This window comes from Aythya fuligula, chromosome 29, assembly GCF_009819795.1.
Source record: "Aythya fuligula isolate bAytFul2 chromosome 29, bAytFul2.pri, whole genome shotgun sequence".
Classification (NCBI taxonomy): domain Eukaryota; kingdom Metazoa; phylum Chordata; class Aves; order Anseriformes; family Anatidae; genus Aythya; species Aythya fuligula.
The window spans coordinates 1,611,342-1,634,176 of record NC_045587.1 but is presented as its reverse complement, the minus strand read 5'-3'; the positions used below and the strand labels follow the sequence as shown (position 1 = coordinate 1,634,176).

Here is a 22,835-nt window from a genome sequence, read left to right as displayed (position 1 = left end):
TTCCTCCTCCTCCGTTTTGGGTGCTGGGGTGAGCATGGGAGACCCGCACAGGACCCAATTTCAGCTCTGTCCTCACCCCCAGCCCCACAAGGAGCTGTTCCCTGCCCTCCCCTTCCTCTGCCAAGGATTTTCCCTCGTTGCACGCAGCACCCGGATGGATCCGATTTTTCCCCAATTCCAGCAGGGACGGGAGGTGGCGAGCTCCCAGTTTGGCTCCCTGCAGCCCTGACCGCACCGCGCCGGTCACGGGAGCGACCTCTTGGCCCGAGCCTCCCAGATCTTTACATCCCCTCGGAGGTTGGGCGAGTTCGAAAATGTATTGGAAAAACGCTGTCGGCTAAACGCGGCCGAAGGAAGGGGCCGGGAACTGCAAATGGCTCCTTGCAGCCTCCAGCCCCGACCCCTCCTTGCAAATTCCACCCCAGCTCGCCCCACGCCACGTCTCCGCAGAGGGCAGAAAGCCTCCCGTCATCAGATAAGGTGCTTGTGTTTTTTTTTGCTAATGACCGGTTGTAGGGTTAATAGCGTCTCCACCAAGGGGCACTGCTATTTTTAGGATCTGCGGGTTGGGAGCATGAAGTCCCCGGTGGGACTCGGTGTGAGGACGAGTGGTTGCGACCCCCACGGCTGATTGTGGCTCTCTGGTGTCTCCCTGACCCTCTGGGGGGCATTCAGGTCTTTAAGCTCCTTGGAAAGGTCACTTCGGAGCCCAAATTTCCTGTGGGGGTGCTCTCATCCCTAAATAAACGGGAGAAGCTTGGCGTAGCGCCTTCAGTTCCCTTGGCTGCTGATGAACTCTGCCCCCCCGTAATATAAGCAATATACGGGTATATTTATACATCCCTTTAGCTTAAAAATACCCGAGGTATTGCAGAAGTGCTGCTGGACACCCAGACTGCCTGCCGCAGTGTGGTGGCCCGCTGGATGCCGCGCGGTGCCGCCGCATCGGGCTCCCTCTGTTGTCAGCAGCCCAAAGCGGCGCCGGAGCTGGCTGAACCCTCTGGCCCGCCTCTTGCAGGAGCAAGATTTCTTCCAGCCGAGAGCCCAGAGCAAACAGGAGGGTTGCACTCGAGCAAGCACGACCTCGCTGCACCCTGTCCTCGCCTAAAAGCACCCGAGCGGGCTGGAAACGGCGCCGGTCTCGTAGCGGGGAGCCGTGACCCGGCAGGCGAGGGCACGGAGCAGGACGGGGTGGCGCGGGTTCAGCAGAGGGATCGGCGACGTGGCAGGGATGCTGCTGGCCGCAGGGGTCCTGGGCTGCTTCCTTCTCGTTTTCCCAGCGCCTGTTTGTAACTCTCCCCTTTCCTCCCGGCCCTGCAGTCATCCTGACGGACGAGGAGGTCCAGAGGAAGCGCGAGATGATCCTGAAGCGCAAGGAGGAGGAGGCGCTGAAGGAGAGCCTGAAGCCCAAGCTCTCGGAGGAGCAGCAGAAAGTCATCGACATCCTCCTGGAGGCCCACCACAAGACCTATGACCCCACGTACTCCGACTTCACCAAGTTTCGGGTAGGTGAGGGGAGCGCCAGCCCCAATTCCTGTGCATGGCACCAGCAACCCCAAGCGGTTCCAGCAACCCCAAATGGTTCCAGCAACCCCAAGTGGTTCCCACCAACTGCACCCGACCGGTTTCATCCCATGATCTCTCCTTGGCCATTAAAAATCCCGGTGCAAAAGTCCTGATGCTGCAGGCGAGCCCCGTTCCTCACGTCCCACTCTCTCTCTCTTGCAGCCCCCAGTGAGAAGCAGGTCCAGCAGCAGGGTGGCGGCGCGGTCGTCCTCCATGCTCACCCAGGACTTCTCCTCCGAGGACTCCACCGACGCCTTCAGCTCCGATGCCTTCAGCACGTTCCCCGGTACCGCTCTCACCTCCCCGTGGGGGCTCGGGGTGCGCGTGTGCTACTGGGGGTGGAAGGGGAATGGGTATTTTGAAGTCTGGCCAAGGGTAAAACGCTTCTTTTATTTCTCCTGGGAAATGTATTTAATTCAAAGAGCCTCCCGGGGGTGTTTAGAGGGCTTTTTGTGAGCTGAAGGCATTAAGTGCTCGGCTGCAGCATGGCCCTCTGAGCATCTCATCCCTCTGGGGTAAGGGGAGCTGGGCTGTGTGTGCCCTCCCAGCCCCATTCCTCACGCCCAGCACAGGGAGCCCCTGGCAGGACGGACACCGCTCCTGCTTCGGGCTGGCACCGCTCCCTGTCCCCATGTCCCCGTGACACCTCCGTCCTCTGACCCCCCCCCAGAGTCCGTGGAGCCCCCGATGTTCTCCAACCTGGTCCTGTCCGAAGAGAACGACGAGAGCTCCTCCATGAACATCGAGTTCTCCCACCTCTCCATGCTGCCCCACTTGGCCGACCTGGTCAGCTACAGCATCCAGAAGGTGATCGGCTTTGCCAAAATGATCCCGGGATTCAGGTGAGGATTTTGTTCCCAGACCCGGTGTCTCTGGTGGTTTTCTGCCCTCAGGGACTCCATCCCACTCGTTTTTCCTCTGTCTCACCTCCAGGGCTCTGTCCCCTTCCCAGCTCTGTTCCTATCTTCGTGTTTTCTCTCTCTCCTCCTTCCCAGGGCTGATCCTTTTCTATCCTCAGCTCTCAGCCATGTGAGCAAAACGCTTCAGCTCCTGAGAAGGATGCTCAGGGCTGTGTGAGCAGTGCCCCTCCTGGTTTGGGGGGCACCTCAGATCCCCTTTAACTCCAGCCCAGTGAGAGTCAGGCTGGTGCCCGGGGCGCTGGGTGCAGCCCCTCATTAAATACAGCTGCAGAATCACCCAGAAATTTGGGGTGATGGGGAAGAGATGGGGTCACCGCCGGGACCCGGTGCGTGCCGCTGGTGGTGGCCAGCTCTCAGCTCGCCCTCTCGCTGCCCTGCAGGGATCTGACCGCAGAGGACCAGATCGCCCTGCTGAAATCCAGCGCCATCGAGGTGATCATGCTGCGCTCGAACCAGTCCTTCACCCTCGAGGACATGTCGTGGACCTGCGGCAGCACTGACTTCAAGTACAAAGTCAGCGATGTCACCCAAGGTGAGGGCACTGCCGGGCCTTCTGCTTGCTGCAGGCCAGGAGACGTCCCCTGGGGGCCAGCAGGGGGGATAAGATTTGCAGATATTGTGGATTTTAAATCTCTGCCTGCGCTTGGAAGAGATTTAGGGTAACCCAAGGATGCCGGGATCCTAGGTGCAAGGGCAGAGAGCCCAAAGCAAGGTCCTGAGGAAGCCAGGCAGAGCGCTGGGAGCAGGCACGGGGCCACCGAGGGCAGGAGTGAGAGCTGCTGGCGGGGTGCTCGGGGCGCCTGGGGGGGTTTGTGATGTTCCTGCAGGACGGGGGGCATCCGGGGCTGATAAGGGGGCAACACGCCTGTGGGCTGATCGGCCTTGTGGCTCGCAAAATAACCTGCTCCCTGATGTCCTGCTAAGGAGAAAAGTGTCATCAGGAAGAAAATAAAGTAAAGTAAAGTAAAGTAAAATAAAATAAAATAAAGTAAAATAAAGTAAAATAAAGTAAAATTTATTTACTAAGTAAATAAATTATTTATTTATTTATTTATTTAATAATAAATAATTTATTTACTAAGTAAAATAAAGTAAAATAAAGTAAAGTAAAGTAAAATTTATTTACTAAGTAAATAAACTATTTATTTATCTATTTAATAATAAATAATTTATTTACTAAGTAAAGTAAAATAAAGTAAAATAAAGTAAAATTTATTTACTAAGTAAAAAAAATATTTATTTATTTATTTATTTAATAATAAATCATTTATTACTGAGTAAAATAAAATAAAGTAAAATAAAGTAAAGTAAGATAAAGTAAAGTAAATTTTATTTACTAAGTAAATAATTAATTAATTAATTATTATTTTTTAATAATAAATAATTTATTTACTAAGTAAAATAAAGTAAAGTAAAATAAAGTAAAATAAACAGCCATGTTTGAAGCTGTCTCAGAAGTCCCCTTCCACCCCCCTGCTCCCTTTGCTGTGCTGAAGGAGGAGCTGCCGAGCCCCCCGCTCGCCCCCCAGCCCCAGGGGAGCCGGGCTGTGGTCCCGGGGCTCCGTGCTGACGGCTCCTCTCTCCCCAGCCGGCCACAGCATGGACCTGCTGGAGCCGCTGGTGAAATTCCAGGTGGGCCTGAAGAAGCTGAACCTTCACGAGGAAGAGCACGTGCTGCTCATGGCCATCTGCATCCTGTCCCCGGGTAGGCTCCAGCTCCCCATCCCACCAGATAACCCCCCAAAAACCCACCACCCCCCGTCCCTTCCTCACCATTTTCACCTCCCCCAGACCGCCCCGGCGTGCAGGACACCTCGCTGGTGGAGGCCATCCAGGATCGCCTCTCGGACACCCTGCAGACCTACATCCGCTGCCGCCACCCTCCTCCCGGCAGCCGCCTGCTCTACGCCAAGATGATCCAGAAGCTGGCCGACCTGCGCAGCCTCAACGAGGAGCACTCCAAGCAGTACCGCTGCCTCTCCTTCCAGCCCGAGCACAGCATGCAGCTCACCCCCCTGGTGCTCGAGGTTTTCGGCAACGAGATCTCCTGACTCCCGCCGCCGACCTGAGCCGGGGGGCGTCCCCCGAATTCAGCTCGGCCTCCCCCCGGGGAGCCCGGGTGCCAGCTCGGACACGGAGGGGTTGGTTTCACACTACTGCAGCTCCTGCTTTGGCTCGTCCACGGCTGCAGAGCGGGCACGGACCAAAACCTGCACGTTTTGTCCCCAAAACCTCCGCCAGCGGTTTTCTCACCCGCCGGAGCTGATTTATCCCTTTCTGGATGTTTTTGAGGCTAGGCTGCCTCGAATCGGTTCTTTCTGACCTGAGAACTCGGGGCTTTTTGGCAGAAGCCGGGGGGTTTTGCACATCCGTGGCGCCGGGGAGCTGCTGGTGCCGGCTCCTGCTCCCCTCCGGGACCCCAGGGACCCCCGCGCTCGCCCCCCTTCCCGAAGGACGATGCCAACGGGGCGGCACACCCCAAATCCCCGCGGGGAAACGCCGTGGTCATGCTAAAAGCACTCCTCCAAGGCAAAACGGGGAGAAAAAACGAGAAAAAAAAAAGCATCTGGGAGCAGCCGAGCTGCGTTCCTAACACTACTGCCTGCTGGGGGGAGCGGAGCTGGTGGGGGGCACCTCCTGCAGCCCCCCCCCCAAGCCCTCATTGTGGGGCTGGGGTCTGCGACCACCCGTGGGCTAACGAGGCATCGCCTTAACGATGGAGGTGGGGGCTCGGGGGGGGCACGCTGAGGTTTCCTGTGCACCCATACCGGGACTTCTGAGGCTGCCGGGGGTGCCCCGTGTCCTGCTGTCCCCCCCCCTCCAGAGGTGGCCTTCGGGGAGGGCAGCTTGGGGACCCCGGAGGCCCCAAAACCCTCCCCCCACGGCCACCCCCCTCCACGGGACACCGGGTCCTGGCTCCGGGGACAGTGGTGACACCGGGGTGGCCGTGCACTTTATAGGGGGGGGGGACACGGACACGACACCGGGTCGGTCGCTGCAGCCACCGCTGCCACGTGCTGCTCTGTGCAAATAAATATCGCTTGGGAACGGCGCCCGGGCTGGTTTTTGGGGACTGTCTGTCTGTCTGTCCCCATGTCCTTCCATGTCCCCGTGTCCCCATAGCTCTCCTCCCATGTCCCCCATGCTCCATCCAGCCGTGTCCGTGTCCCTGTCCCCATGTCCCCCCCTTGTCCCCCCCATGTCCCCATGACTGTTCTCCCCTTGTCCCTGTGCCCATGTCCCTGTGCCCCATGCTCCTCGTGTCCCCATGTCCCAGTGTCCGTGTCCCCTGGTGTCCCCCCATGTCCATTCTCCCCATGTCCCAGTGTCAGTGTCCCCCATGTCCCCCCCATGTCCCCCGTGTCCCCCCCATGTTCCCCATGTCCCTCCGTGTCCCCATGTTCATTCTCCCCATGTCCATGGCCCCCATGCTCACGTCCCCCCCATGTCCGTTCTCCCCATGTGTGTCCTGTGCCCCCCCATGTCCCCTGGTGTCCCTCCATGTCATACCCATGCCCCCCCCCGTGTCCCCCAATGTTCCCCCAATATACTCTGGTGTCCCCTCAATGTCCCCATGTCCCCCCCATGTCCCTATGTCCCCCCCATATCCCTCCACGTCCCCATATGTGTCCCCCCATGCCCCCTTGTGTCCCCCAATGCCCCCCCACATCCCAATGTCCCCCCCCATGACCCTCCCATGTCCCCATGCGTCCTCCAATGTCCCCCCATATCCCCCCCATCCCCCCCATGTCCCCCTCATGTCCCCCCTCCATCCCCCGCCCCCCCCGCAGCTCCGCGCACGCGCAGTAGCAGGCGCCGCGATTTCCCCCCCCCCCATTTGACGCATGCGCAGGGCGGCAGGGCGGGGGCACTTGGGGCGCGGCTCGGCGCATGCGCAGAACAGCAGGGCGTTGCCGGGGGCGGGGGCGTGCCCGCGGGGCGAGGCCGGCGCATGCGCGGTTCAAAAGGGAGTGGGCGGGGCGTGGGAGGGCGTGGGTGGTGCTCACGCGGGCGGGGCGAGGGCGCGTGCGCAGTCAGCGAGGCAGCGTCACGCGTGCGCAGTCAAAGCGGCGAAGCGCTGCGCATGCGCAGTGATGCGCCGCGCCGCGCGGGCCCTCCCCGTCATGGCCGCCGCCGGTACCGGGAGCGGGGCCGGGCCCAAGCGGCCTCGCCCCGGCCCCGCGCCCCGCATCGGCACCCACGACGGCACCTTCCACTGCGACGAGGTGCTGGCGTGCTGCCTGCTGCGCCTGCTGCCCCGATACCGGGTACGGCCCGGCCCGGCCCCCCCCGAGGGAGCCGAGGCCGCCGTTAGGGCCCCGGTGTCGCCGTTTGGGCCCCGGTCCCTGTTGGGGCCGCGCTGGGGTCTCCCTAGGGGCCCCTCAGGGGTCGTGGGGACACCTGGGGGCCACCCTCGGGGTCTGTGGAGCCGCCCTGGAGTCCTCCAGCCCCCCCCTTGGTGTCCTGGGGGCCTCCCCGGGGTCCCCTCGGGGTCCTTGGGGCCACCCCGGGGCTCCCGATGTCCCCTCAGTGCCTTTGGTCCCACTGGAAGGCCGCCCTGAGGTCCCCTGCCCCCTCTCAGTGTCCTTGGGACCACCCCGGGGGCCACCCTGAGGTCCCCTGTCCCCCCCTCGGTGTCTTTGGGACCACCCTGGGGTCCCTCAGCCCCCTTCTTGGTGTCCTGGGGGCTTCCTTGGGGTCCCCTGTTGCCCCTTGGTGTCCTTGGTTCTACCTCGGGGCAAGCCTTGGGGTCTTTTGTCCCCACCTGGCTTCCTTGGGGCCACCCTGGGGTCCCCCCAATTCCACCTCAGTGTTCCTGGTCCCCCCAGGGGGCCACCCTGGGGTCCCCAGTGTTCCCTTGGGGTCTCTGGGCTCACCATGGTCTACATTCAGGGTCTCCAATCTCACCTGGCAGCCCTCTTGGGGTCCCCATTCCCCATTCAGTGTCCTTGGTCCCACCCTGGGGTCCCCCCTCCACATCTTTGGGACCACCCTGGGGTCCCCACTCCTCCCTTAGGGTCCCCAGATCCACCCGGGGGCTGCAGTCGGGGTCTCCAATCTCACCTGGCGGCCACCCTGAGGTCCCCACCCCCCCAAAATTCCCCCCTGAGCCTCCCCCCAACCTCACCCCGTGCCCCCACAGGACGCGGAGGTGGTGCGCACCCGCGACCCCGAGCGCCTGGCCGAGTGCGACGTGGTGGTGGACGTGGGGGGCGAATACGACCCCGAGCGGCACCGCTACGACCACCACCAGAGGTGAGACCCCCCCCTGCAACCCCAGGCTCCCCGCTTAGGGGCTGGGGGGGCTCTTTGGGGCTGACCCTGTTTCCCTGGCAGGTCTTTCGCCCTATCCATGCACAGCCTCCAGCCCAGCAAGCCCTGGACCACGAAGCTGAGCAGCGCTGGGCTGGTTTACCACCATTTCGGTGCCCAAATCCTCGCCAACCTCCTGGGGCAACCAGAGGACGGCCCCGTGGTGACAGCACTCTACGATAAAGTACGGGATGGGGAGCTCCCCCCCACCAGCTTTTCATGGGGTGACCCCATAAACATTAGGGTCGCTTCCTCCCAGCGCCCGCTGCTCGCTCCAGACGGGGCTGACCCCCCTCCCCGTGCCCTCTCCCCTTATTTTTTTGTTTTTTGTGTTTTTTTTTTTGGCCCCAGCTCTACGAGAACTTCGTGGAGGAGATCGACGCTGTGGACAACGGCGTGGCGCAGACGGACGGGGAGCCCCGCTACGCCCTCACCACCCACCTCAGCGCCCGCGTGGGCCGCCTCAACCCCCGCTGGAACGACCCCGAGCAGGACACCGAGGTGGGGACGGGGAGGGGGGGGACACGAGGGGGTGGGGTGGGGGCCACGGGGATGAATTCCTCGGGGTTGACCCCCAAATCTCTGCGTCCCCAGGAAGGGTTCAAGCGGGCGCTGGAGCTGGTGGGGGGTGAGTTCCTGGACAGGCTGGATTATTACCACCGGGCCTGGCTGCCCGCGCGGGCGCTCGTGGAGGAGGCCATCCGGCGGCGCTTTGAGGTGATCCCGGGGCTGGTTTTGGGGTTTGGGGGGGGGGACAGAACAGTGGGGCTGAGCCCCAGGGCTGTGAGGGGCCACCTGCTCTCGCTGTGAGCCTCCCCACGCAGCCCCGTAGCCGGGGGGCATGGCCCTGCAGCCCAAATCCCTGCACCCCATATCCCTGTGCCCCCTATCCCTGCACCCCATATCCCTGTGCCCCCTATCCCTGCACCCCATGTCCCTGCACCCCATATCCCTGTGCCCCCTATCCCTGCACCCCATATCCCTGTGCCCCCTATCCCTGCACCCCATGTCCCTGCACCCCATATCCCTGTGCCCCCTATCCCTGCACCCCATATCCCTGTGCCCCCTATCCCTGCACCCCACGTCCCTGCACCCCATATCCCTGTGCCCCACATCCTTGCACCCCCTGCACCCCAAATCCCTGCACCCCATACCCCTGTGCCTCCTGCACCCCATATCCCTGTGTCCCTTGTGCCCCATGTACCTGCACCCCCTGCACCCCACATCCCTGCACCTCCTGTCCCTGTGCCCCATATCCTTGTACCCCATATCCCTGTGTCCCCTGTGCCCCATATACCTCTGCCCTCTGCATCCCAAGTCCCTGCACCCCATATCCCTGTGTCCCGTGCCCCCTATCCCTGCACCCCATATCCCTGCGCCTCACATCCTTGCACCCCGTGCACCCCATATCCCTGCACCCTGTGTCCCTGCACCCCCTATCCCTGCGCCCCCTGCACCCCATTTCCACCCACATCACCCCCTGCACCCCAAAACCTGCTCTCACCCACCCCATACACCCCCCTATCCCCAACCACACCCCTTCCCGTGCCCCCCACTCCCCCCCTCTATGCTTTTACCCCCCCACAACAGCACCGGGACCCATCGGGGGGCAGGGGGGGGCTCTTCCCTCTAGCTTTTAGGCAGAGAATCTGAACCCGCAGCAGCACCGTGGCCGCGTGGGCACCCCCCCTGATGCCAGGGCACTGTCACACCGTGTCCCCCCCGCAGGTGGATGCCAGCGGGGCGGTGCTGGAGCTCCCGCAGGGGGGCTGCCCGTGGAAGGAGCACCTTTTCAGCCTGGAGAAGGAGCTGGAGCTGCCCACCCCCCTGCAGCTGGTGCTGTTCCCCGACCGCAGCGGGCAGTGGCGGGTGCAGAGCGTCCCGGTGGGGCCAAACACCTTCCAGAGCCGGTGAGCCCCGCGCCCTAAACACCCCCCACCAAGCTGGGATGGGATTTCACCTTCTTATTCCCCTTTTTTTCATGTTTTTTTGTGGTTTTTTTTGCAGCCTTCCCCTCCCGGAGCCGTGGCGGGGGTTCCGTGAGGAGGAGCTGTCGCAGCTCGCCGCCATCCCCGGCTGCGTCTTCGTCCACGCCAGCGGCTTCATCGGCGGCAACCGCACGCGGGACGGGGCCCTGCAGATGGCCCGCAGGACGCTGGCGCTGAGGCACGAGGCTGGAGAGCAAAGCAAATGAGGTCCCCGGACTGGGGGCACCCCCAAAAATCCCCCCCGGGACAGAGCGGTCGCAGCCGGACACTGAGGCAGGGGCACTGGGGTTTTACTGGTCCCAGTTACGGCGTGGGACTGGTGCCAGCGCAGAGAACTGACTGAGAGGGGTTTAGGATCCAATGTGCTCAGAAGCTTGCCCCTGTTCCTGCGATGTACCTGCAGCTTCCCAGCCCTGACACCAGTAAAAACCAGTACGGTCCCAGCACGGTTCCCACCCTGGCAGCTGGGGGTCGTCCGTGGGCACCCCAGGGAGCAGGGGGGGTGCAGCGGGGCCGGGAATCGGGGCAGAGAAGTTGGTCGAGGGCATCAAACCCCCCCCCGTGTCCCCCCTGTCCCATCTGGAGCTGGGAGAGGAGCCCGGGCGTCAGCAGCCAGCTGTCCTGGGGGGGGGGGACACGGAGCCCCCCCCCCCCTCGCTCCCAGCACGGCTCGGGGACGATGCGGGCGGCCTGGCTGCTCCTGCTGGCCCTGGGGCTGCCCTGTTGCCCCCGCTGCCCCATGGGGGGGCCCCGGGGGTTGCCCCCCTCCGACGGCCACAACGAGACGGCCACGGGGAGCCGGCGGCCGCGGGCCCCGGACGCGGGGGTGTTGGTGGCCGTGGGGGGGTGGCTCGGTGCCCTCCTCGCCTGCCTGGGCCGCTACGTGCGCAGGAGCCGCGCCGAGACCCGGCTGCACCTCCAGTACCTGCGGGCGCTGCCCTGCCAGCGGCCAAACCCCGAGGAAGAGGAGGATGAAGAGGAAGAGGAGACGCTCAGCACCGTCCTCTGACGCGCCACGAGCAGGAGGAGGCAGCTGAAAATTGGGGAGCCCCCCCCCGAGGGGTGAAATCCCCCCCCAGAGCTGTCCCAGCAGCCGGAGCGGGTTCGTACCCCGTTTTTTTTTTACCCCTGGCTGGGAGCTGGCTGCTGCCCTCCTGCCCCCAGGTGGAGGGGATTTTTTTTTGGGGGGGAAGGGTCCTTGCCCCATTTTGGGGGTCCTGGGGGGGTGTTGTAGAGCTGGGGGGGGAGCCAAAGCCCTCCCCATCACCTCTCCCCCCACCCCAGGCTTTAGCAGGGTGATTACAGCGTAATCCTGGGGATTAACCGTGTGTAATCCCGGGCTTTAACCCCGCTGCCCCTCACGGCTAATCCCTGCTCGGGGCCCATCTGCTCCCCAAAAAAAGCCTCAGCGCTGGCCGGGCTCACGTGGGCCAGCACGAGCCCCCCCCTCACAGCCCCCAGGAGGACCCAGGAGCCAAAATTTGGGGTTTCACACCCTCGAGGTTATTCCTACACCCTCCAGCTGAAGCCCAAAAGCTGCGTTTTTGGCCAAGGACGCCCCAGCCCTCACAGCAGCCCTTGTTCGACCCCAAAACAGCACCGAGACCCCCCCCCCGAAGGCTTACCCCTACCCCTGCAGCACCGAGAGCACCCAAACCCTGCAGCAGGTGCCTCCAACCTGCTTTAATTATTAATTAAGGCACTGCCGTGGATGGCCTGGTTCAGCCTCACCCCTGGCACCACGGAGCACCGCCAGAGCCCCAAAACCAGCCCCAGCCCCGCACAGCTTTGGGAACTTGCTCCCCGCAGCACTTCCAAGGCCAACCCAGGGCTGCTTTTGTGCGAGGAACAAACAAAGTGCAGAAAAGGCAAAGGGGAGGAAAAATCACCTTTAATCCGAGCAGCACCGACCCCCAGCTGCCCACCCCAGCACCTGGGGGCAGGAACCCGCAGCAGATGCCACCAAAAGTCCCTCGGATGCCACCAAAAACCCCTCGAGCCCCGTTGCTGTGTCCCAGGAGGAAGAGGAACCCGCAGCCGAGCCCGGGGAGGTGACGGAGGGAGCGCCCCAGCCCCGTTTTTTTGGGGAAGGGGAGCCGCTGGGGGGGGGCTCAGAGCTCTGAGAAGAGGGGCTGCTCCCGCACGCTGCCGCTGGGCATGGCCACCACGGGGCTGCGGCCGGGGCTGGCGCAGGGCACGTGGGCGCTGACGAAGAAGAAGGGGACGTGGCTGATCTTCCCCGTGGACCAGCACTGGAGGAGACACGAGCAGAGGTCAGCACCACCCTCCCAAACCCCCCCTGGAGGAGCAGGATGAGTCCCAGAGCTCCCCAAAACCCAGACAAAGGCGTTTTCCTCGCCCTCTGCCCACCCAGGGACACTCTGGGGACGCTTTGGGGACGTTTTTAACCCCGTGCTGCAGCCCCTGCGTTATTCACAGAGCTGCAGGAGCTGCTGGCAACGCGGAGCCCCACTCACCACGGTCAGGAGGGCGCCCTGCTGGAAGCAGGGGTGGAAGGCGATGAGCTGGGGCTGCGCGTCCTGCTCGCCCCGCAGGAATCCGCTGCCAGGGGAGGGAAAGACGAGGTCAGCACCCCCACGGGGCCCCAGATAAAGGGTTTGGAGGGTCATATGGCCAAAATGGGGGCAATATGACCGATTCTGGGGGAAAACAACGCTGCCTGGAGGAGCGGTGAAGGGTGGCAGCGTCTTCTCCCTCCTCCCCACCACGTCCCACGGGTGGGCAGCCCCCAGGCAGCCCCCGGCACGCTACGCACCAGGGCAGGAGCTCGAACACGGGGCTGTTGCGGGTACGAAACACGGCCACCACCGTCTGGCTGCCGGGGGAGTCGGGATTCCCTGCGGGAGGAGAGAGAAGCGGCCGTCAGGATGCCCCCGGTGGTCCCAGGGGCGCGCTGGGGGCAGCAAAACCGGGCTGGGGGCAGCAAAATCGGCCCTCAGGCAGGTAAAGCTGGGGGAGAAGGGGTTGGGCAGCAGCTGAGGCAGCTCCTTTAGGAACACCCCAACCTTCAGGGCACGATGTGAGGGCCCCGTGCCCCGAACCCAGTGATTATTTTCTCTTTTTGTACCCCTACGGGCGCAGAGGATGGGGAGGAGCCAGCTGCAGGAGTCCTGGGACCCTCCAAGGTTTCCCTCTTGTGTTTTTCTCCCCACCCAGCTTGAAGCAGGGCAAAATAAAAGCGGCTGAGCTCAGCCCCAGTGGTTCTGATGCAACCCAGGCCCTGTCCCCACTGGCAGCTCGCAGGGAGGCCGAGGCGAGCGGCAGCGTCCCCAGCGCCGCGTTTTCGGTGCTCCCTCAAAGGGCTGCTTTGTGTCGGGGCACTGCTCGTCCCGGCTGCAGCCAGGAGGGCCTGAATGGCTCGATTATCCCCGGGGCTGCTCCTCTGGCACAGCCAAGAGGCTGGAGGAGCAGTGCGGGCACTGCGGGAACACCGAGAGCTCGGGCAGGGCTGGCACAGGGCACGGAGCTCCCTCGCCAAGGGACTCGGGGGAGCAAAGTCCCGGTGGGGAAGGAAGGAGAGGGAGCGGGTGCCTCCTTGCTGGCCCCTCACCCCTCTGGGGTTCGCTCCCAGCCCACTGGATTGAGGATTTTGGGGTGAAATCAGCAAGGAACAGCCCATGTGGGGGCAGCACCTCGCCCTTACCTCTGATGATCACCGCCAGCCGCTCGCCGGTGGGGTCCCACACCATGGAGTGCACCTCGCCCCCGATCCTGGAACCCACAGGAGCACGGTGAGCCCCCCGCCAATGCCCCCCACACTGGGGGCTGCTGGAAAGAGGGGCACAAACCCCCTCTGCCCCCCCCCAAGCATTGTGCAGGGGCAGACCCACCTCTCCTCCCCGTAGAGCGTCTCGAAGGTGGTCTCCGACAGGTCTGCCACGATGGAAGCTGTTTTGGAGCCCCCCACTTGCCCCTGCATCTCCCCTGAAAGAGAAACTCGTTGCCTTCAATCACATCTGCTTCCAGCATGACGCCTGATTTCTGTTTCCTGCAGCAGCTGTGGAGGAACCTCCCGCTGTCCCGGCAGCATCTGCCTGTGTTTGGGGTGGAGGACAGGGAAGGATTTCCCTCGACAAGCGCGAGGAGCAGCTGCCTTCGTGGAAAAAAGCTGGGTGGTGGCAGTGTAAAAGCTTCCCTGCAAACTGTGTGAGACTGTAAGGCCGTAACTCAAAGCAAGGAGCAACAAAAGGGGGAAAAATCGGCACCGAGCTGTGTTTTGAGAGCCCCCAGGAACCTGTGGAAGAATCCCCACCCTTCCCTGCGTGTCCTGGCTGTGCCCCCAGCAGGTTGGAGCCTCACCAAAAAGCCTTTGTGGCCAACCCCAGCCAGGGCTGACAGCAAGGCAGTGCCTGGGGGACCTCGGGGACTCACCTCTGTACTCGGAGAAGGACAAGGAGTAGATGACAGACTCGCCCAGCACCGTGAAGAGCAGCCGGCTGCCGTCGGGACTCCAGCACCCCGTCTGCAGGGCACAGAGGGACATCAGCGCCCGCCGCCACGGCTGGGGAGCTGGTGGCTCGTTGGGGGGGATGAAACGCCCGCTGGTGGCACCGTCCTACCTGGCAGCGCCCTTTGATCGTGGGCCACCTCTCGCACGTCCACATCTGAGCCTCCCAGACTCTGGAGGAGAAGCAGGCCGACGTGAGCAGGATAAGATTTTGGGGATCTGCCCCGCTTTTGCCTCCCTGAGAGGAGCCCGAGAGGCCAGACCCAGCTAACCCCCAATTTACCCCCCTCGGCATGGGTCACAGGGGGAAGGGGGTCAGCTAGGAGACAAACAGAGCCCTTTATTTAGGGGAAATGAGGATGTTAAAGAGGGCTGAGAGAAAACAGCTCGGGGGGGGCAGCAGCAGGACCAGGAACTCACCTGAACACCGCCGAGGGGGTGGCCGCCAGCACCTTGCTGCCGTCCGGCGACCAAGCCAAGAAGGTGACCCCGCCGCCCCCAAACCACTGCAGCTGGACGCAGTTCTCCGTGGACACGTCCCACACCTGGAGAGGGGCACAACGGGGCTGGGGGGGTAACGGGACACCGCACAGCCCCACAGCCACGGGGACGGCTCCTGACATTGGCCAAATGGGCCGAAATGGGACACTGGAAGATTTGGGAATGGATCAGGGAGCGAGGTGTGAGGCTTTCAGGGCTGAGTGCCCCGAATTCAGGACCTAAACTTCCCTCTGAGGAAACCTGAGTTCAAATTCAGGACCTAAACCACCCCCTGAGGAAATCCCATCCGTCCCCAGTGGACGTAGAGCCTCCAAGGTGGCCCAGCAGTGGGCTGACAGCTCCAGCACCCCACCAAATGAAGCCCCCCTGGCCAAACGAAGCCTCCCCCTCCCCAAACAAAACCCCCCTGACCAAAAGAAGCCCCCCTAGCTCACCAGCATGGCCGTGTCCACCGGCGAGGCCGAGAGCAGCAGCTCCCCGCTGGGAGCCCAGGCCAGGCTGGTGACGGGGCTGTGCCCGGGGTAGGAGAGCACCTGGGCGCAGCCAGACGAGGGCCTGGAGGGAAGGAGAGGAAAATAAAACCAGCTGCTGGCACCTGACCCCAAAACCTGGCATCCCGGTGCCGTGTTCTCCCTGAGTTTAACCCCGAGCCAACCAAAAAGGGGTCGGCAGCAGCCCCCCGGGGGGGGCTGGCACCTGGTGGAGAGGGAGGTGGGGTCCAGGTGCCAGACCAGGACACAGCTCTGGCAGGCGACGGCCAGGATGGAGGCGCACAGCGGCTTCCAGGCCACGGCGGCCACGTTCCTCTGCAGGCGGTGCTTCAGCGAGGGGATGGTGGCGCTGAGGAAGAGGAGGAGAGCGTGATGAAGGGCAGAAAGAGGGAGTGGAGCGCTCACCCCGCCCGGGGGGCAGCTCCCAGGGTCCTTCTCTCCAGCTCTGACCGCAGCGGGGTGCCTAAAAAAAGCCTAGGGTGAGGGTGCCCCGCTGTGACCTGCTTCTTTTTGGGGTGGGATAGGGGGGGACAGAGGGGACCCCAGCCAGGTGACACCGGCGCGGCGAGCCGGAGCACACCTCAGGTGGTTCAGCACCGAGCCCCGTGCTCCCCACAGCCCAGTCCCGGGGGGAGCTCTGGCACTTGCGGGTTTGAAATCCCAGCTGGGGGAGAGCGGCTCAGCGAGGAGGCGCTGGGGGGGCCGCAGGACGAGGCGGCGGAGTCGTCTCGTCAGGAGGGCTTTACACGCCTGCCGAGACGCGCCGGGGGAGCGGGGAGACCTGGAGGAGAGAGGAGACTGCAGGGCACCCGGGAGGAAAAAAAACAGAGTTTGAGGCTGGAGACCCTGGGAGGTGCCCTAGGGGGACTCCTGCGAGCTCTCGGGATGGGTGGCACCGATGGGAGCGGAGCCTGAGCGCACGGGGACGGGGATGGGGACGCTGGAGGAGTCCTGGGAGCGTGCTGGAGGCGTTTTCGGGTGGGTGGGCTAAGGGCAGGCAGCAGCCTCCTCACCTGCTGGAGTTGTACACCCGGACGGAGTCATCCAGAAGCGCCACCGCGAACTTGCTGGTGTGCGGGTGCCAGGCGAAGGCGCGCACGGTGCAGCCGGCCCTGCGGGGACGGACGGGGAGCGGTGACACCCCGGGGCCACCAAAGGCAGCTCCCAAAAGGTCCCCGCTGAAATACACCTAACCCTGCCCTCCCGCCGCTCGGCGGGGTCGTTTTCTCTGCTAAATTCCCTGCAAAATTTTTCCTCTGCTAAATTCGCGCAGCTCAGCACTCACCAGTCGACAGCCTGGGAGAAGGCAGCGATCATGTCTTCGCTGGTCAGCTTCAGGAAGGGGCAGACGGGGAGAAAAGTTAGCCCGGAGCTGGCAGCAAATCCCTTCCCTCACCCCCCCAGCTCCACGTCGCTCCCCCCGGAGCTGGGGTTTGCTGCCCCAACGCCCCTTTGGCACCCGTTGTTCTCCCTTTATGGGAGGAAACGCGCAGTGTTTTTAGGTGGCCACCAGCACTTTGAACATTTTGCTGTGTTTTCAGCCAGCGAGCCCCCACCCGCCCCCCAAAGCAGCCCCCGGAGCAGGGACGTGGCACTGCGTTATCCCCGGTTCCCCCCCCAAAAAAAAAAAACCAAACTCACGGAGAGGTGGGGGAAGAGGGAGCCGTGCAGGGAGGACAGCCAGCGGCACACGGCCAGAGCGGAGCTCGAGCCCGTCTTCAGCCACTGCAGACCTGCGGGGGGAACGGGCACGATGGGACGGCCACCGGGGGAGTGAAGGGGGCCCTGGAGAGCCCCCGGAGGATGCCCCAGCCCCGCCAGCTGCCCCCACTCACCCTCCTCTTCCTCGGCGCTGGCGATCTCCTTGAGCAGCCCGCACAGCCCCGCGTCCCGCCTGCGGGGGAAAGCCGCGTGAGCCTCCCCCGGACACGGCTGTGGGGACGCGTCCCCATCCCAAACCCGCTCCCAGGTCACCTCCCCGTGCCCGCTGCGAGGCCCTGAGCCCCCCCAGAACCCACCCCAGCTGCTCCGAGCTCCCTTTTACACCACAAAACCCCGATTTAGCGAGCTGGGCATTCACCCCCCGGCACGGAAAAGCCCCAAAGCAGGGCACATCTCCAGGAACGGAGCCTCCAGGTCGCGTTTAACGGGGCTGGGGGCAGCCACCGGGCGAAACAGCAGCACGGGGCCGTACCCCCCGGGGGTCGTAACCCCCCCCCCGGTGGTGCTGGGGCTCACCAGGCGTTGATGCAGCGCTTCCACAGAGCCTCTCGGTGGTGGATGAAGGCCGGCCGGGTGCCGTGCTCCAGCCGGCCCGGTGCTTTCAGGCCGTCCTTGGGCAGGCTGAGGGCTGGCAGCCCCGCCAGCTGCGGGCACAAACCGGGCACCGTGAGCAGGGCACGGGGCACGGGGAGGGGGTGGCCACCGGTAGCCCACCCCGGGGGGGTCTCACCTGGCTCTGGAAGGCGAGCGGCAGCGGCTCGCACAGGCGGCCGCACACCAGGACGTTGTTGAGCTCGTACAGGGTGGCCGAGCCCGGGGGAGGCGGAGGGGAGAAGAGCCCCAGGGAGCACATCCTGAGCCTGGGGCCTGCGGGGAGAGGAGACACCGGTCCCGGTCATGGTCCTGGTCCTGGTCCTGGTACCGGGTCCCCAGTGCCAGTCCCAGTCCTGATCCCGGTCCCGGTCATGGTCCCGGTCCAGTACCAGTTCCCCAGCCCTGCCCCGGTGCCGGTCTTGTCCCTGTCCCAGCCCCTTCTCCCGTCCCGATCCCGGTCCCCAGCCCTTCCCCTGCCCCGTCCTCAGTCTCTGGTCCCCGGTCCCGGTTCCCGGCCCCATTCCCGGTCCCTTCCGCGGTGCCGGTGTCCCGACCCCGGACCCGGTCCTGCCCCTGCCCCAGCCCCAGCCCCGTCCTCAGTCTCTGGTCCCCGTTCCCGCTCCCACTCCCGCCCCTGTCGCGGTGCCGGTGTCCCGACCCCTACCCCAGCCCCTGTCCCAGCCCTTGCCCGGTCCCGGTCCCGCTCCCAGGCCCGGTCCCCGGTCCCTTCCCCTTCCCCACTCCTGGTCCCGGTCCCCAGTCCCCGGCCCTGCCTCGGTTCCAAGCTCGACCCCCGGGTCCCGGTGCCGGTCCCGGTCCCTTCCCCGTTCCCGCTCCCGTTCCCGTTCCCGTTCCCGCCGCCGGTTCCCCGCGAGTCCCAAACGGCTCCGCGCGCGCTCCCCGGTGGGGGTGGGGGGGGCCTTAAAGCGGCCGCGGCTCCTTGATAGTTCCCGGAGCACGGCGGGGCCAGCGCCCCGCTCCCACCGGGCTCCTCTCCCGGTTGTTTTCTCCCCTCAGCCGAGCTCTGTGCGGGACGCTCGGGGCACCCCGCGCTGCAACGGGAGATGAGAAATAGTTGGGGGGATCCACCACGGATGGCGTTGCCCCTTTAAGGGAGGCGGTGCGCCGCCGCGGGGGCGGGAAAGCGGCACGTGGGGGCCGGCGGCGCGCCCCCTGCACGTGGGGGACTGCGCGGGACCCCCCCCGTCCGGGGGTCTCCTGGGCGACCGGGTCCCATGGGTGCCTGTAGGGGAACAGCCCCGTATTGGGGTCCGCTGGGTGCCCAGGTCCCATGGGTGCCCTTATGGGAACACCCCCCCACTGCGGTCCGAGGGGTGTCCATATGGGAACACCCCCCTATTGGGGTCCCAGGGGTGCCCCTATGGGAATACCCCCCTGTTGGGGTCCCATAGGTGCCCACGTCCTGTGGGTGCTGTATGGGAACACCCCTCTATTGGGGTCCCAGGAGTGCCCAGGTCCCATGGGTGTCTGTATGGAAACGCTCCCCTATTGGGGTGCCCAGGTCCCGTGGGTGCCCCTATGGGAATTAGCCCTATTGGGGTCCCAGGGGTGCCCGTGTCTAGTGGGTTCCCATGTGGGAACATCCCCTATTGGGGTCTCAGAGGTTCCCATATGGGAACACCCTCTATTGGGGTTCCTATATGGGAATATCCCCTACTGGGGTCCCAGGGGTGCCCAGGTCCCGTCAGTTCCCATATAGGGAACACCCCCTATTGAGGTCCCAGGGGTTCCTATATGGGAACACCCCCTACTGGGGTCCCAGGGGTGCCGTGCCCACCCCGCTCCCCCCAGCCCAGCCCCTCGGGCTTGGAGCGCTCCCAGCTCCTCTTCGTGGGCTCTCATTTTCCTTCCCTCCCGTTTTCGGCTCGCTTTTATTACATTTATCTCTGTGTTTGCCTTAGCGGCCGCAGAAGTTATTTTAATTTTTTCAGGATATTAAATAAACGCTCTGGCGGAGGGGGCTGCGGCGGGAGGCCCTGCATTCCTCACCCGTTACGGAGCGAGCGGGGTTTGATAGGAGACAACGACTTGGACGGCGCCGATCGCTGGAAGACATCAGAGCCACCGCAGGGCTGGCGTGGCCTCGCGGCTTCCCTTCGCTGGGACGCGGCGGTTGGAGCCGAACCCCCCCAGAAAAAAAAAAATTTAAAAAAATCCCCCCCCCCAACACACCCTGGGGGTTTGGGAAACCTCGCGCCGCCGTGGGGGGCTCTGGGGGGCCGTCAGAGCAGGGCGAGGGTGGGTTTGGGCTCCCCGTGGTTTGGGGAGGCTCCGGTCGGGGTTTGGCTCGGGAACGCGGCCGGATGCGCTCGGCGCCCGTTGGCACCGGCCCACCCACAGCGAGCAGCGTTTTGGGGGGAAAAACCCCTAAAAAAGCCAACTTGTGTCTAGCGGGGGATCGGTGCTGGGGGGTCCTTGTGCAATCTGGCACCCACCACCCCGAATTCAAGGCCTGAGGAGGTGGCAGAGCCAGCCTGGGGACGGCGTTGTCACCCGCCGTGGCACCGCGTCACCATGGCTGGGGACGTCCCCGTGCCTCAGTTTCCCCCCAGCACCCCTGGGTCCCTGCCAGGCGCGGTGACTCAGCGCGCGGTGGCACACGTGGCCGGGGGTGGTGGCACCCGGGGCCCCGCCACGCTGGCACGGGGACCCGCCGCCGGCCCCGTGGGCGCTGGGATGGGAGGTGGCCGAGCACGAGGCCGCTTCCGCCTTCCTCTGCCTTTTTCCGTGGCTTTTTTGGGTTTTGTAGAAAAAATAAAAATACACAAAAAAAGCCCCAAAATGGGGCTCGGTGCTTCAAAGCCCTGGCAGGAACTCAAGGCGCTGGGGTTGCTCGGTGAAGAGGGGGGGGGGCGTGGGGGCGCTGCCAGCCCGCGGTGCCCAAAATCCGGGGGTCCTCGGCCCCACACCATCACCGCGTGTCCCCCACCGGCCGTGGGGAAACTGAGGCACGGGGCGCCTCACACGCGTGTGGGGTCGCGTGTTCCCATGCATGGATGTCCCTGGGGCTGTTGGACACGGGGCTGGGGGGGCACACGTGTGTGGGATGTGCCTGCGTGGTCACTGCAGGTGGGGGACCCCGATGGGACCCCAAAAGGGGCTTGGGTGGTCCCTGAGCCTGGGGACATGGGGATGCAGGGACATGGGGACATGGGGCTATGGGGACACGGGGCTATGGGGATGCAGGGACACGGGGACAGGGGGACGTAGGGTTATGGGGATGAAGGGACACGGGGCAATAGGGACACGGGGTCACAGGGCTATGGGGATGTGGGACCGCAGGGTGCTGGGAATGGGGAGACGCAAGGAACGGGGACATGGGGACACTGGGACCCGGGGCCACGGGGCGATGGGGACACAGAGGGACGAGGGCACAGCGACACGGGGCCACCAGGACGCAGGGACGGGGGACAAGGGGACACAACGGGATCATCCCCAGCACTGCTCACGCTGCGGTGACCCCGAGCAGGGACATCCCCTGGGGGCTGGGGGCACTTTGTGGGGCCGGGTCCCCCCCCCGCAGCCACGTCCCCGCGTGCCTCAGTTTCCCCCCAGGGAAGGGACGGGGGCACCACGCTGCCGTTGCTCCTGGTTGATCCCTTTATTGCTTTTATTTATTTATTTTTTTTTGGGGGGGGGGGTAGCCAGCTAATGAGGGGGGGGTACATCAGCGCCTAACGACCTGGGCGTGCTAACGAGGCGGAGGAGAAGGGGCAAACCCTGTCCCTGAGCTCTGTGCGGGGCCAAGACAGCCGGCGAGACGAGAAAAGGGGGGGGGGGAGAGAAAAAGGGGGCGCTCACCCCAAAAATCCCCCCCCCGGCGCTCGGCGAGCCCCCGCCCCGTGCCCCTCGCCATAATTTAAGACATAAATTATAATTTATAACGGGGAGCGGCTGCCGGCCCCGGGGGGGGGGGGGACCCCGAAATAAATATCCCCGGCGAGGAGGAAGAGGAAGGAGGAGGAGGAAGAGGGGAAAAAGGAGGAGGAGGAGGAGGAGGAGGAGGAGGAGGAGGAGGAGGTGGAGGAGGAGGAGGAAGGCTCGGGGCTCAGATCTCCAGCAAGCTGCCGGCCTCGGGGCTGCCGGCGTCCTTGTCCGGCGAGGCGGCGGCGGGGCGGCGAGGGGAAGCGGGGGGCTGCTGCTGCTGCTGCTGCTGCTGCTGCTGCTCGGCGGCCCCCCCGGCCGTTTTGGGCGGCCCGGGTTCGGCGTGGGTCTTCTGGTGCTTGCTGAGGTGGTCGGAGCGGGTGAAGCGCTTGCTGCAGAGCAGGCAGGTGAACTTCTTCTCCCGCGTGTGGGTGCGCACGTGGCGCTCCAGCTCGTCGGAGCGGGTGAAGCGCTTGCCGCAGAAGAGCCAGTTGCAGACGAAGGGCCGCTCGCCCGTGTGCCAGCGCAGGTGGGCCTTGAGGTGCGAGGCCTTGCCGTACACCTTGCCGCAGCCCGGGATGTGGCAGCTGTGCACCGGTTTCTTCCTCAGCCCCCCCGCGCCGCCGCCGACACCGCCGACGCCGCCGCTGCCCCCCAGCCTCTCCAGCTCCTGGCAGTTGGGGCAGTCGCAAGCCGCTCGCCCCCCGGTCCCCGGCGAGCCCCCGCCTCGAGGCCCTTTGCCCCCCGCGTCCCCCAAGCCGCTTTTGGGGAGCGGGGTGGCGCCGGGACCCCCGGCGTAAGGCGGGGGGTTGAGAGCCCCGAAATCGGAGCCGTAAGCGGGTAGGGGGGGGCTGAGGGCCGGCTGGCCCTGCAGGGAACCCTGCAGCCCCTCGGCGCCCGCCGGCCCCCCCAGCCAGCCGCCGTTGGGGTGCACGTCCCACCAAGCCGGGGCCGCCGGCCCCGAGCCCCCCGGTAGCCCCCCGCCGATGCCGCCCTTGTACCAGGAGCCGTAGGGGTGCGGCATCTCCAGGGAGGGGTAGACGCCCGGCAAGCAGTCGCCCGATGGGTGCCCCTTGGTGGCCACCACCACCGGGGCACCCAACACCTCCTGGGTGCCGGCGGGCGCGGGGAAGGGGTGCCCGAAGGGGCCGTAATCGGGGCCGTAAGGACCGGGCGATGCCTGGGGGCTGGCGGAGGGTGAGAGCAGCCCCGGGCCGCTGGGGAAGGCGGCGGTGTAGGAGTCGCCCATGGCGGGGGCACCCAAGGGTGCTGGCGGAGGGGGCGGCCGTCAGCGAGGGCACGGGGCCATGGTGGTCTGCGGGAAGAGGGGAAAAAAAAAAAGGGGGTTAGAAGAGAGGGGAAGGGGGCGCTGGGGGGTGTGTGGTGC

The 22,835-nt window shown here is 64.8% G+C and overlaps 4 protein-coding genes across 4 annotated transcripts in view; 2 read left to right on the top strand and 2 right to left on the bottom strand.

Moving 5' to 3' along the window:
• Nucleotides 1–4,537, top strand: part of VDR (vitamin D receptor) — a 33,789-nt gene extending 29,252 nt beyond the window's left edge. The window contains exons 6-11 of the mRNA XM_032204830.1: nucleotides 1,321–1,505; nucleotides 1,729–1,852; nucleotides 2,237–2,408; nucleotides 2,867–3,018; nucleotides 4,075–4,191; nucleotides 4,278–4,537. Of these exons, the coding sequence (XP_032060721.1) occupies nucleotides 1,321–1,505; nucleotides 1,729–1,852; nucleotides 2,237–2,408; nucleotides 2,867–3,018; nucleotides 4,075–4,191; nucleotides 4,278–4,537 (1,010 nt within the window). The remainder of the gene's footprint in view (nucleotides 1–1,320; nucleotides 1,506–1,728; nucleotides 1,853–2,236; nucleotides 2,409–2,866; nucleotides 3,019–4,074; nucleotides 4,192–4,277) is intronic.
• Nucleotides 4,538–6,580: 2,043 nt separating this feature from the next.
• On the top strand, nucleotides 6,581–10,223 carry MYG1 (MYG1 exonuclease). Its single transcript, XM_032204811.1, has 7 exons — nucleotides 6,581–6,754; nucleotides 7,630–7,742; nucleotides 7,824–7,983; nucleotides 8,151–8,300; nucleotides 8,394–8,516; nucleotides 9,528–9,709; nucleotides 9,807–10,223. The coding sequence occupies exons 1-7, from the start codon at nucleotides 6,581–6,583 to the stop codon at nucleotides 9,991–9,993; spliced, it is 1,089 nt and encodes a 362-aa protein (XP_032060702.1). The 3' UTR covers nucleotides 9,994–10,223.
• Nucleotides 10,224–11,662: 1,439 nt separating this feature from the next.
• AAAS (aladin WD repeat nucleoporin) lies at nucleotides 11,663–17,828 on the bottom strand. The gene is made up of 16 exons (XM_032204677.1): nucleotides 17,700–17,828; nucleotides 17,486–17,613; nucleotides 17,083–17,141; nucleotides 16,889–16,980; nucleotides 16,533–16,579; nucleotides 16,261–16,359; nucleotides 15,453–15,596; nucleotides 15,191–15,311; nucleotides 14,676–14,800; nucleotides 14,368–14,428; nucleotides 14,180–14,270; nucleotides 13,639–13,732; nucleotides 13,452–13,519; nucleotides 12,564–12,645; nucleotides 12,265–12,349; nucleotides 11,663–12,039 (listed from the first exon to the last, which is right to left on the bottom strand). Exons 1-16 carry the CDS (start codon nucleotides 17,820–17,822, stop codon nucleotides 11,899–11,901), a joined length of 1,560 nt encoding a protein of 519 aa, XP_032060568.1. The 5' UTR covers nucleotides 17,823–17,828; the 3' UTR covers nucleotides 11,663–11,898.
• Nucleotides 17,829–21,632: 3,804 nt separating this feature from the next.
• Nucleotides 21,633–22,697, bottom strand: SP7 (Sp7 transcription factor). Its single transcript, XM_032204703.1, has one exon. The coding sequence runs from the start codon at nucleotides 22,695–22,697 to the stop codon at nucleotides 21,633–21,635; it is 1,065 nt and encodes a 354-aa protein (XP_032060594.1).
• Nucleotides 22,698–22,835: the final 138 nt, after the last annotated feature.

Coding starts and splice junctions, on each gene's coding strand:
- SP7 (XM_032204703.1), bottom strand. CDS start 22,697: ATGGGCGACTCCTACACCGCCGCCTTCCCCAGCGGCCCGGGGCTGCTC.
- AAAS (XM_032204677.1), bottom strand. CDS start 17,822: ATGTGCTCCCTGGGGCTCTTCTCCCCTCCGCCTCCCCCGGGCTCGGCC. Junction 15,312..15,452: donor CCCACCTCCCTCTCCACCAG/GTGCCAGCCCCC, acceptor CCTTCCCTCCAG/GCCCTCGTCTGGCTGCGCCC. Junction 14,429..14,675: donor ACCCCCTCGGCGGTGTTCAG/GTGAGTTCCTGG, acceptor CTTCTCCTCCAG/AGTCTGGGAGGCTCAGATGT.
- MYG1 (XM_032204811.1), top strand. CDS start 6,581: ATGCGCCGCGCCGCGCGGGCCCTCCCCGTCATGGCCGCCGCCGGTACC. Junction 6,755..7,629: donor GCCTGCTGCCCCGATACCGG/GTACGGCCCGGC, acceptor GTGCCCCCACAG/GACGCGGAGGTGGTGCGCAC. Junction 7,743..7,823: donor CGCTACGACCACCACCAGAG/GTGAGACCCCCC, acceptor TTTCCCTGGCAG/GTCTTTCGCCCTATCCATGC.